At 39.8% G+C, this 12,786-nt stretch overlaps 1 protein-coding gene across 1 annotated transcript in view; it reads left to right on the top strand.

Moving 5' to 3' along the window:
- Positions 1-12,786, top strand: part of STAT4 (signal transducer and activator of transcription 4) — a 38,786-nt gene that overhangs the window by 7,513 nt on the left and 18,487 nt on the right. Inside the window, exons 3-6 of the mRNA XM_059853417.1 lie at positions 7,273-7,371; positions 8,165-8,257; positions 10,503-10,581; positions 12,121-12,206. Coding sequence (XP_059709400.1) covers positions 7,273-7,371; positions 8,165-8,257; positions 10,503-10,581; positions 12,121-12,206 — 357 coding nt within the window. The remainder of the gene's footprint in view (positions 1-7,272; positions 7,372-8,164; positions 8,258-10,502; positions 10,582-12,120; positions 12,207-12,786) is intronic.

The following is a 12,786-nucleotide window of genomic DNA, read 5'->3' on the forward strand; positions in this document are numbered from 1 at the left end:
ACTTTAGCAACTCCCCAGCCCTGCTAGAGCCTAAGACGAGGGGAGGGAGGGTAATGGGATTATGCCTGGATGAGCAGGTCTGTGGGCATACACACCATTGACACCTTAGGGTCTGTTTACAAAGGGAGAGGTCAGGCAGAAGCACCAGATCTGCTGATTCACACCAACCTCTTATATAAAAACAAGCTTTTGGAAGTCATAGTAAGTGGCTGGGAAATAGTTCTTTAGTTCCATTACTTTATCCTACACAACTCTGGCTGTTTTTATGGAAAGGTCTGGAATAGCTTCTGAAAGTATCTTCTGTCATCTAAAACAACATATAATAAGGCACTTTTTTTCCACAAATACATCTTTACACGATGCTGCTTAAAACAGTAACCCAGCAATGCATTCCTGATTCTGTGTCATGTTCCTGGTTATACTGCCCAGTTTGTTTCCATCTGCCATGGGCACTGAACACCCCTGTGGCTCCTTCAGAGAGAACTAAGGGAACATAGAAAGGTTCTTTTGTTCAAGTGACAGTTTACAAAAGCCTCTGTTCCAGAAAGGAACATGCATGAGGAATGCAAGGAACAATCCCAAGATTATTCATTTCAGTACCTCAAAGAAAGTGGACAAAATAATGTTAGATCTGAAACAGGGCATTCCAGTTGGTGCTCAACAAACAATTCTAATAAGCCCTGTGCTGAGAAACAGTTGCAAAGAGTGGAAACAGCCATCAATGTTTTAGTTGCAGTTTCCTGTTAAAGCTTACAAAAGGGTGAGAATGGAACAAAATAGAGAAAGTTCCTAATAAACCACGGAAGATCCACTTTAAAATGTTATTTACGAGTATTTAGCACTGGTGTAGCCTGCCAGATCAACAGCTCAACACAGTAAGGTAGGATGTGTTTTGAACCAGCGTGTCCTGCTGTCTAACACAATTCAGATTGTATTAGGCTGCTCCCAGTGAGTTTTTCAGTACAACCATTAAAGCTGTTTACAGAAAATTTTGGCATGCAAATGGGAAACCCCGCACAGAAGTCTGTTTGCTAAAGCAGCTAGGTGTCTGCTCCTAGCAACTGCAGCTAATAAAGGTTTTTAAAAAGTATTGGTACAAGGCTGAAAAAGGTTACTTGCTACAAGTAAAATACGTTGGGGTTTCTAGTTATTATTTAAAGAAGGCAAAAAAAGTTTATAAATATTTCCATTTGTTTTTGTAGAATGAAAGAGAGTTAAATTTTCAGACAGAAGGAAAAATATAAGCAAACTAAATAACTTCTTGTGGGCTTTGTTCATTCTGAAGTATTAAGAGCCCAGTTGCAGTTGAACATCTGCCTGAGAGATTAGTTAATAATGCTCAGGTCTTTGTGCCCAGAGGAGGAGGGGCATGTGAGATCAGTCCTCTCTGTCCTCTGGTGTTTTACCCTTTTTCATAGGGAACATGGTATTTTTACTTACTTTCAAATAAATCTCATTTAAACAAGAAGTTATTTATTCTCAAATGAATATCAAATAAGAACTACCCTACATTATTCACCCCTCCCTGTTTATACAGTTCTACTGTCTGATGATGATTTCTACAGAAATGTGTTTTCTGTAGCTTTATCTCACCCCACCTGCACAGAAATCTGCTGTTTCTGCAGGTTATTCCTTGAGTGGTTTTAGAGTCTGCTGGGAGGGACTCAGCAGTGGAATTTGAGGGGTGGAGAAAAAACCTCTGCCTTCACAGCTCATTCACTGTGCTTTTACAACTTTGCCTATCGCAATTTAGTTGCACGTGCCCCCAGAAAAAATTATGATCATCTGGAAGTTATGCATCATACTCTTTGAGAAAACTACAAGACTACAAAGCTGTGTATTAGGGCTTCCCACACATCATAGGAGCTTTCTAAAACAATGAGGTTGCCTTTGAGTTCTCTCTCTTATTTTGAGGGGGGGAAGGAGAAATCTAAAAATAAAAGTAAAACAAGAGCAGTCTAAATAGATAGTGTCACAGCTACTTCCTCTAAAAGACCTAGATAAAACAGAGGCACCTTTCTAGCAGAAGATTTTTTAGTAATAATACTGCCTGTTTAAATACAAGCTTCCAAAAAACTCCCAAGCACTGAACCTTTATCAGGCTAACACAAGGACCAGCTCTTTCTTTGTATTCTGCTGTTGTCTTCGTTAGACTTTCTGCCTGGATGCATAAACAAAGATAGAAAACAAATCAAGGTGAAGTGTTATTTGTCATATTTGAAGGTGAAAACGGGAAATATGTATGTACAGCTCTGCCTTCCCACCCACACATCCAAGATACACAGCTAAACCAAATCTTTCTTTCTTTTAAAAAAATAAAATGATAGGCAAAAGGGGTTTTTCTCCCTGTTTTTGATTTTATGAAAGATGAGATATTTGCTTATCCAGAAAGATGCTGAGTATCAGACTTTGTAAAATAATCATATCACAAGTAAGCACTAGGGAAGGAAATGTGTTTTTGCTTGACTTTGTCTTGCTGTTTCCTATCTCTCCTCCCTTCCATCAGCTTCTTTAAATATTCATTCAGTATGAACAAACACTTCAATGGTCATACTAAATAACTCTGCCATACCTCCAAGTGATGCTCTTATTATTTACAATTAAAAGGCTCAAGAAGGGCTTTTTCTAGCAGAAATGAGAAGAAATACAGCTGATGGTTTTGAGAGTAAAAAAAATGAAAAAAAAAAGAAAGAAAAATAAAAGAAAAAGGAGAAAAGGAGCTAAAACCTGACCAAATTCTGAAACAATTTTCAGAATTGGAAAGCACCAAAACCTACTCAAGTCCATTTTTAGGTCACCTTGAAAACACAGAGATACTCAGGCAAACCCCTGAGTGACTCTCTAAAGGTTTCACAGCACATCCTTCTACATTACAACTCCAGACCAACTAACACCTAATTCCTTGCTTCACCCACTGAAAACAGAGCCAGATGCTCACCTAGTGCACATCCAGTTTTCACTGGTAGGTGTGTACAGAGCCCTCTGACACGTGGAAAGCAGTCAGTGTTTGTGTGGCTGGGAGTGATCCACTTCGTGATGGAGCCGCCCACAGGAAAATCAGCTAAAATTCTGAAATTTTAAAAATGGGAAGAAAAGAAGAGTAATCTGGTCTGGATTTCTTCATTTCTGTCAGAGTAGGCAGATACTAAAACTGACAGTTGCTTGGTGTTCTTTTTGAAAGAACATGTATTTTAAAAGGTCATAATAATAGTATTTTAAAGTTTCTCCATGACCTTGCAGCTTGCAGAATCTAACCTTGCATTTCCCCAGCCACTGTTTCATGTGCCTTTCACATACTCCAATGAGTTCAAGCTGTTTTAAAATTTGGCTAAAGGGCATAAACTCTGCATGCTATAACGTACAAACTGTTTCTGCAGAAATGCCTCTTTGTTTTTCTCCATTATCTAGTAAGGTACTGTCACAACAGATGTCCCTGGAGTGGAAAGAGTGCATGCCGGGTGGCAGTAGGAAGGTTTTCTCCAAGGAAATGTCATCAGCATTCTCAGAAAATTGTCACCTGTTCAGAATGAAAGTTCAAGTTCCCCCTGTTTGCTTAAATTTAGCATCATGCTGGTAGTTCTTGAGAAGAATCCAGTCCAAACAAGACAATTTGTTGTTTGTTGTAACTCATGGCATGGAAAGACCTCATTGGAACAGAAGAGAGCAGAAAGAAAACTTCTAAGAGCAACAGAATTACTGTAGTATTAGCAGATATTTTGATTTGAAAGAAGAAGAGCGAATCTTCAATTTCTCTGTGTTGGTATTTGTCAAAAGACAAATATAAATTTTCTCCTGGCATGTTTAAACTTAATAATACAAGTTTGCATATCTAAAGAATCCACACTCTTCCTCTTCTGGCTGCTAGTGTTCATGTCACTCTTAGTTAGGATTCCCCCATCTCAAGCCATTTTTGGTTAAAGTTCCCTAATTTTCCAACTTAAATACTCTTTGCTGCTAGGAGATGGCTTTCAATTAGTCATTCAGAAATCAAGGTCATGTTGGGCAATTTCTGCCCTCAGCCAAAGACAAAATGGAAGTGCAGAGCAACAAGAGCTGGCAGTAGGTGAATAATAAGGAAATACCAAGCAGTGCATTCCAAAGTGTAATTACAGCTGAGTAGTACAAAACACAGGCAGAAATTTTTTAGTGCTATTATTTTCCCAGAGTCAAAAACATGGTTATTGTGACTTTTAGTAGCTATTGTTATTCAATAGGCTGCAATTCTTGAGGTATTTAGTGTTACAACTCATTTATCCATTTATTACTGATGAGTTGCAATCCATCTGCTCCCTCACTGCAAAAGGGGCTGCTCCAGGAGCACAGGTGGCAGCTCTCTGTTGACCTTCTTGGCATCTGCTCAAACAGAATCAAGTTGAAGAAGCACCAGCCTGGCATAAGTATGGGAATCACTATGCACCCAGCTTGTTTCTACAGATTTATGAGTTAGAGAAGAAAGAAATGGAGGGGGGAAAGTGAATTTCCGCTGCATCTCTTGATTCAGATGTTTTTCTCTTAATGAAACAAAGAAAAGGAGAGGAAGAAAGAGTTTTTGAAAGTTTTGCATATGAATCGTGTCTAGAAACGCTAGGGAAGTCCCTAATAACTGGCATCCTTTGTGGGGAATTTTAACACATCCCACTGTCAGAATGTTTTTAAAGAGCCTCTTCTACATAAATGCATTTTTCCAGCTCCAAGAAAGGATATTTACTTCTTCTTCATTTGGTTAAATAGTTTTTGTTTTTGGACTCCTTTAAACCCTTGCAGTGCTGGAATTCTGTTGGGCAGTGGTAAGCTGGGACTAAGGTTAAGTCTCAAATGTACCAATGTATGGCATGAACACTTACTGGCCATCTAGGGGCAAGGTGAAACCCTGTTTTGCTACCAAAAAGAAGTAATAGCCACAAGCAGAAATTTACAGAGGAATTAATATGCCCATCAGTGGACTTAGAGCAGTGGCAGACTTCTCCCCACAGCTTTCATCCCTAACCTTATTAGTAACAGGCCTTTTCCCCCTCTAATCAAGGTACAGATGGATGAGACATGTTCAGCCAAAACAGCTGGAACAAGGCAGGACTGTTCCCCCCTCTCCCAACTGCACCTGTGCTCATCCTTAATAATAAACTGATCCTTTGCTGAGCAGTTCCAGTCCACCAAGGAGTAGAAAACCCAGTCAGTATAAAAAGTGTGAGTCATTTCCATGCCAGTTAGCAGCCTGGGGTGGCTCCCTAAGGAGTCAGGCACTGGGCTGGAGCACAGCCAGGAGCACAGCCACTCTTTGCTGCAGTTAATTTGCCTTGGCTGAGGCTGTTGGACCTCAGTTCCACAAGACACCCTACTCAGCCCTTTGCAGGAAGATCACAGCCATTTCCCACACTGCTTTATTCCCTTCCCAAAGCTACATCCTGACACTGCAGAGAAAGAGATTGGGAATACGCCCAGTAAAGGGGACTGTGAATTTATTACTGGACCTGAAGTGCAGTGGTGTTGAAGGAAGCGTGCAGCGACATCGTAGTTACTGTCCTCACAGCCATGGAGCTGCCAGAGGGAAATGTGTGGTGACAGATCTTTGGCACTGCTATTTGACATGGAAATCAGCAGTGTATCCTTCATCAAGCCTCCTCCCCCTGCCCAGGAAGGTTCAGGCAGGGAGAGAGTGCTTGGTGGTTCATCTGAGGCATGGTGTGTCCTGGGTAGTATTACTCTTGTTTACAGAGAAGCTCCTAAAACCAGTCAGGTTCATAACTCTTGTTCCTCAGACACAGATGGTTGCTGGAGTCAAGTACCTTCCTGAGCTGCTTTTAAGGAGATCACAGGAGGCACAGCACTGTGGCTGCTCTGGGTGTGTACTGCTGGCACTGTGGGGCATGTACTTTTCCTGTCCTGAAAAGATTTCAGAAACCATAGAAACAAAGTTCCATTTCTTTGCTAACAACGACAGGGCAGTCAAAGCTTTCTTGGAAGGGAACATTTGGTACCTCAGTTATTTAGTTTTAAGAGCCCTGAATGTTTTACCTTAGTCCATGCCTGGAACCACAGTACACATGGTATTTAATACCAAGCAACTCAAACCCAGTTGCCATGCTCAAAATTATCATTTTTAATATGGTATTTCTTTACTTTGCAATTGAAGTCAAAACATATTTCAGATTACACATTTCATGCAAGAGCTCACATGAAATATTTAGTGAAAAGCATTAAAGGGATGTTCAGTGCCACAGTACTTGTTGCATACAGAAGCAATGTGTTCACACTTCTGTCAGATGCACTCACACCCTTGTGTCTAGCATAACAATTGGTGTGAGATATCAAAGGAAGATATGGCATCAATTAAAGTTTGTATCAACTTATTGTGCCTCATTCAGAGACAGCTAGAATAAAAGAGGTTCTGAGTGGCAGGCAGATATGATGAAAATAAAGACTAATGATAAAGAGGAGAAAATAGAGTAAGTCCAGAACTGGAAACTGTACAGGAAAAGAAATTAAATGGATTAACTCTGATGAATGGACAAACACTATGAGCACTGAATGAAGGGTATCTGAATGAATGATACTGAATGAAAGGCATGAAGGATACTGAGAAACACTGAATGAATATATCACCATAAAGGAAGCTGCTTGAGAGTGCTGGATCATTCCAATTTTATAAATACAGCATAAACCAATATTAGTTCAAATTGTGCCCAGTCCTCAGTCATGCATCAGCAATTCAGCACTTTATTTATGGTGGTATAAAAATATAGATTTTTTTTCATTCTTTGGCTTGGGACAAAAATTACTTATTCCTTCATCTCAGGCACATTATTTTTTGAAAGAGAAAAATTGTTCATAGACATTAAAATTTAAGTCTTCTGCTTTATGCTGAGGAAGCTTTCCTGCTTGCATCATTACCATATTGATATGCTTACAAACTTTTTTGTTGGCAGAAGTGCTACAAGCTAAGCAGCAACATCCTATTGAAAATCGAAGACGTGATAAAATCGTGCCCAGAAGAGGCTGACAGGAAAGCCCTTTCAAAACAGCTGTGTTAGCAGGGGAGCAATTTGATCTCCAAATTAGATACATCTCGGAATTGTATCTTTATCATCTCTGTAGAACGTTGTTCAGAATATTTTATGACAGTGGCACTAACTGATGCTGCCCTGAAAAGGGGACTCTTTTCCACCCACACCAATCTGTACCTCATAAACACTCATACATCATGTTGCTTGTGATTTCCAGAGGGACATCCTGAGTTCCGGAATTTTTTTGAGTTGTATTTACTTCTGCTTGCAGGGCAAATATCATGGTAATCCCATGCATATAGCAGTGATCATCTCAAACTGCTTAAGAGAAGAAAGAAGAATATTGGCTGCAGCCAGCATGCCTGTACAGGTAATGAATTACATTTCATTAATCTGCTCCATTTTAATCTGCTCACATGCTTTTCAGACCAAATCCTGTCCCCTCATTCCACTGAAGTGATTTGTGTGCACTAGGGGTTGCCAAATGTTGCCCTTTAAACTCACATTTGAACTTCATTAGTGGCTCTTCTGCTGGAAACATTGCTATGAGGGACTTCCATGTCACAGCTAATCTTCAAAGACTTTAATCTGTAGGAAAGGCTTTAAAGAGATTATTCTTTGCAAAACAGATGTGTGTATTTTAAATTATGCAATGCATTAATTCTTATTAACTATGGAATGCAAAAGACATTCCATCCAATAGCGTTGGATGATTTATAGAGTTACTGATGATTTTTATGTGGTTTGGAGAAAAAAAATGAAACAAATTACATATGAAACTTATTTTGGGAAAATTGCTACAGGATTAAAACCCAGAGAGAATTTTTAAGACTAACATGTTCTTGTTAATCACTTATGGATGTAATATGTATTCCTATATGAGTCTTATGCCATGGTTATTTTAAAAAAAATCTAATAATCTATATTACATTTACTAGATGTTTATTGCCTGTAGTATACCCACACCTTTTAATCTCTTGGATTTCGAAGTTAAAGCTACATGTTTTTCAAATGTGTAGAACAAACTTGTCTGTGTGTTTACAGCAGTCTCCAGATGGTTGAACACTGGCTTTGGAGCTCTCTGTGCTGGAACTTGCAGTACAGTTTCTATCACCTATTATTATTATTAATATTACTCACCCACCAATTATCTGTTCTTCCAGGGGCCACTGGAAAAGTCTCTACAGAGCTCTGTGGTTTCAGAACGTCAAAGAAATGTAGAACATAAAGTATCAGCAATCAAGAACAGTGCTCAGGTACCTTTTTGTCCAGTGTGCTGTCTCTGCCCACGTGATTTTCATACAGACACACCTGAACTATCTTTAAGCTGGGTAGCAAAACAACTTCTGCCAACAGACACACCATCCATTTTCCATTATTCCAAGGACATCTGCCCAGACTGATAGCTCAGGACACACCTGGATCCTTGGGTGTTAGCAGCTGTGGGGCTTCCCTATTTTAAAGCTGTCACACTCATCCCTATGTGAGTTGCAGGCACACCACTGAGTGCAGTAAGAGTATAGCTACAGTCTCTAAAAAGATGCAAGGTTGAGAAAATGTATTTTTGCAATTTCACCTCCTTTAGCTGGCTCAGCAGTCCCTGAACCTTCCCAACCTCTGAGTCATGTACCAAGACCTCTGTCGAGCCGAGGGCTGCGTGACACAATGATGTGGGTTGGAGTCATGAGGGGACAAGAACACTGGCAGCTGATGGTAACCACTCTCCAGGAGTTTCTCACCCCATGGCAGACCAGAGCTGGGCTGAGCCACACTGTAGCTATGTCCCAGAGACCTTGAAAGCTCAGAGAACACCTGCCCATTCAGTTCAAGGCAGTGTGACAGTGTTCACAGGGGTCCCAGGATGAGGGAAGAGAGGAGAAAGTTGACTCCATGTTCAGAAGGCTTGGTTTATTATTTTATGATATATATTATATTAAAAACTATACTAAAAGAATAGAAGAAAGGATTTCAGCAGAAGGCTGGCTAAGAATAGAAAAGGAATGAATAACAAAGGTTTGTCTGTGACCCAGACAGTCTGGACAGCTGGACTGGGATTGGCCATTAATGAGAAACAACCAGGTGAGACCAATCCCAGACCCACCTGGTGCATCCCACAGCAGCAGAGAATCATTGTTTGCATTTTGTTCCTGAGGCCTCTCAGCTTCTCAGGAGGAAAAAATCCTAAGGAAAGGTTTTTTTCATAAAACATGTCGGTGACAAGGCAGGATAGGGATTCAGAGTACCCACAGCTTCTTTGCTATCCCAGCCCCACTTTCAGCTTTGCAGCAGTATCAGTGTAGAAACTACATTTGATATACCTGTCCCTATGTTGGTCAAGAGTAACACTTCTGGTATACTGGAAAGAGATCCTAGCAGCATTGTCTCATCATTCTTTCACAGACCAGAAGGGTTAGAGAGATCAAACCCTTAGAAGGACAAAGTAGTTTGAGAAGAATGTAATACTAGGTCTCTATCTACACATAAAGTTGTAAGAGAAGAGTTGCAGAGCAGACAAAGCAGCAGCCTGTCATGCTGCTCCTCCTGCCTGTGTGGGGAAGCACAGCCACCCCTGAAGGACCAGTGAAAATGAGAACATTTTCTAGATAGCAGGGTTGGTTTTTTTTTAGTCAGTAATTAAGTTGAACACAGAAATTAGCCAGCTCCTCGTGCATGTAATTTCATACTTTGCACATATAATTTAAAACTTTAGTCTCCAAAATAAAGAGCCAAAATGGCTAATTGTGTGTGGGCTCATTTAGCAAAGGAGTTTCTGTATTTTCAGTCTCTTAAAGTACACATCTTAGGAAACCGAAAAGGACTGTGTATGAGTTGTTGGCAAAATCAAGGCAAAATAAACAGCACAGAAACAGACCTTCAAAGTACAGCAGATAATTTCCTACAGTTTCATTTTCCTTCTTTTGATGGGGTGTTTTGAATTATCATTGATTGGTTACTAGAAAATATCTGTAATATTTTTTTATAGCACATATGAAAAGAAAGCTGCAAAATGCCAAAGCAGCAAAAATGTTTCATTTCTTTATCCAAACTCTTAAGACATTCTGTAAATAAATTCTGTGAGCTCTACTCCTGTGTCTGACTCCACCTTTTTTGGCTTTGCACACCCCAATTAAATATCCATTTAAGCAAATGTAAAATTATTCCTTTGTCCTGCTTTAAAGTTTCAAGAAGAGAGTAGCATTATTGGCATAACAATTTCAGTTTAGCTCAGGCTAACACAATTGTTCCTGCTTTCTTTTATGTCATTGCACTAGTAAACAAGAAGGGATAAAGCTGAATCAACCACTGTCAAATGCAGGATAGAGGATAATGTTTGACTTTCTAAAAGTAAAATAAATCTGTAGCTATAAATTTATTACTCAGTCATACTTTATAAAGTTTACAAGATAGTAAACAAGGGTTCCCAGAATTGTTCAGGGGTTTTCAAATGGTAAGAAAGGAAAATACTACATTATGCATTTGTTCATTTCTCTCCTGGGAAAGATGACTGACCAAGATGTGAAATACTTAGAAGACTTGCAAGAAGAATTTGACTTCAGGTACAAAACAATACAGAGCTTAGGTAAGAGTTTTTATACTACTTTTTAGATTTCCTAGGAAATGGCTGATTCTGCAGCTAGACCCCAGCATCAGGGGGTTTTCTGCATTACTTGATTAATATATGTAAACATAAAAATGGATCTTTGGTTTCTATAAAGTTTTAGTCCTGGAACGTAATGACTCTTTTGGGGTAAAGAAGGTAAAGAGGACCATGTTAAGAAAGTATAGCTATTTCCTATGGATAAGCTGCCTAATGGCACATAAAGTAGTACATTTCTTAATTTTAAAACCTATTTTTCAATATTCCCACATGGCCCTTCTTTGGGAGAATGTGGAAGAGACTCTTATTTCCCAGAGTCATACAGAACTGATTTTTCTCACCTCTAACTTGGCTTTCTGTTCTTTTTTGACCACAGTGGTGATAACCAGCTGGTAAGCACTTGAATGCATGTTTGACCAGCCTGTGATGGCTGAGATCTGCATGTAGAACAGTCCTTGCATGATCTCTTTCAGAAAAGAAACTGGGGGTTGCTTGTGCCTGCTCAGATATCTTTATATTGCCTTCCTTTGAAACTGCAAAGATATTGGGCTTGAAAGGTCCAAGTCCTTAAGCACATCAATCCTAAATGTTGAAGGCTGGATATGACCCAGAAAAGTGGCCATGGTTTAATGAGTTTCTAGTCATCAGGTCAATCCTAATTACTGACCACACAGGCACCTGAAAGCTGCCCCACTTGCAAAATAAAACATGCTGACAATAAATGACTTTCAGGGCTTAAATTTTACTGCTCTGCTCCAGCACAGAGTGTGTGGGAGCAATTGCTGTGGCTGAGGTGGTGCTGGTTACTTGTCTGCCTCTACTGAAACATCTACCCTAACTCAATAGGAGGGCATCCATCCAGAGCTTAGCAGGCACACAGTTGGCACCAATTTCTTTTTTGAATGTAGCATGAAAGATGCAAAAGGTTGGTGAAAGTGAGGGTGGGAAAGAGCTGCATGTGAAAGAGCTTGGGGACTCTTGAAACTAGTGCCTGACCCAGAGAAGGACAAATGTTAGATAGAGGGGGAAATGCCCAGTGATCAGTGCTCCTGGCTGCTGAAATTCCCCTTGGTGATGAACACTTCATCTCTGTTTCAAATGCCTCTCAGCCAGACATTGTAATTCACATCAAGTCCAAAGAGCTTTAGCCTGACTGCTGACACCACGAGCTGTTTGTGTTTACAGATCAATCACTGATCCAAGCCAGATGTACATAATACACAGGAGTATGCACAGGGATGAGAAATGTAGAGAACTCTGGGTATCACCTGCATGTTTTCTGCCTTTTCCTGCCCCCCACACACATCTACAGACCGGATCCATAAAACCTTATGTTAAACTTTACCTAAAGCTAGTCCTTTCAAATGAAATATGCTCTTACATAATCTACTGATGTTCGCAGTTTATTTTTTCTCTAGTTCTTGCTGCAGCCTGGTTGTGTTTTTTTTTCCTCTTCTCCCCTTATAAACAGGCACACACACCCACACATGTATTTATACTGATTTTTTTCTTCCCCTGCAGAGCAGAATGACAAAAACAGCACCCTCATTAAACAGGAAATGTTGGCATTGCAGGCAATGCTGAACACTTTAGACTACAAGAGAAAGGTTAGTGACAATGTTTTGTCATTTGTGGTTAATCTGCTTTCTCCCCTTACTCTCACACCAAATACTCAAATGCGTATGTGTGCCCTTCTAAATCTTCATCTCAGAAGAACAGACTCATTTCACTGGAGTTAACAGTCTGCAAAATGTTTGGGCAGGTCTGGGTGATTTGAACTAGAAGTTAAGAAATTGGCAATTAAATAACAGCTCAGTCAAGGATATGGTTCTGCACACCTTAAGAGTGAAGCAATTTGAGTCCATGAGAGCAGGGTTATGATTAAATCAAGCAAATAAAAACACAATACATTTTATATGATGGAAAACAAAAGCAGAACTTTTGAACTTGACAGAGCTTGCAAGTGTCAAAATCTTGGAGATATTATGCCCACAAAGAATGCAACACTCTTCCCTCCCACCCTCCCAAAACAAAACCAATTACTGAAGAAGAGTTCATGGAGATTCAGGATTAATGTACAATGGGTGATGAATCCTGCCACCGAAGCAATAGGACCTAAACATGGTTTCTTTCAGAAAAATTGAAAAAAACGTGGTAAGTGCTTCATGATAGCTGGTGAATTCTGCA

The sequence above is a fragment of the Haemorhous mexicanus genome, chromosome 8 (genome assembly GCF_027477595.1).
Source record: "Haemorhous mexicanus isolate bHaeMex1 chromosome 8, bHaeMex1.pri, whole genome shotgun sequence".
Lineage (NCBI taxonomy): Eukaryota > Metazoa > Chordata > Aves > Passeriformes > Fringillidae > Haemorhous > Haemorhous mexicanus.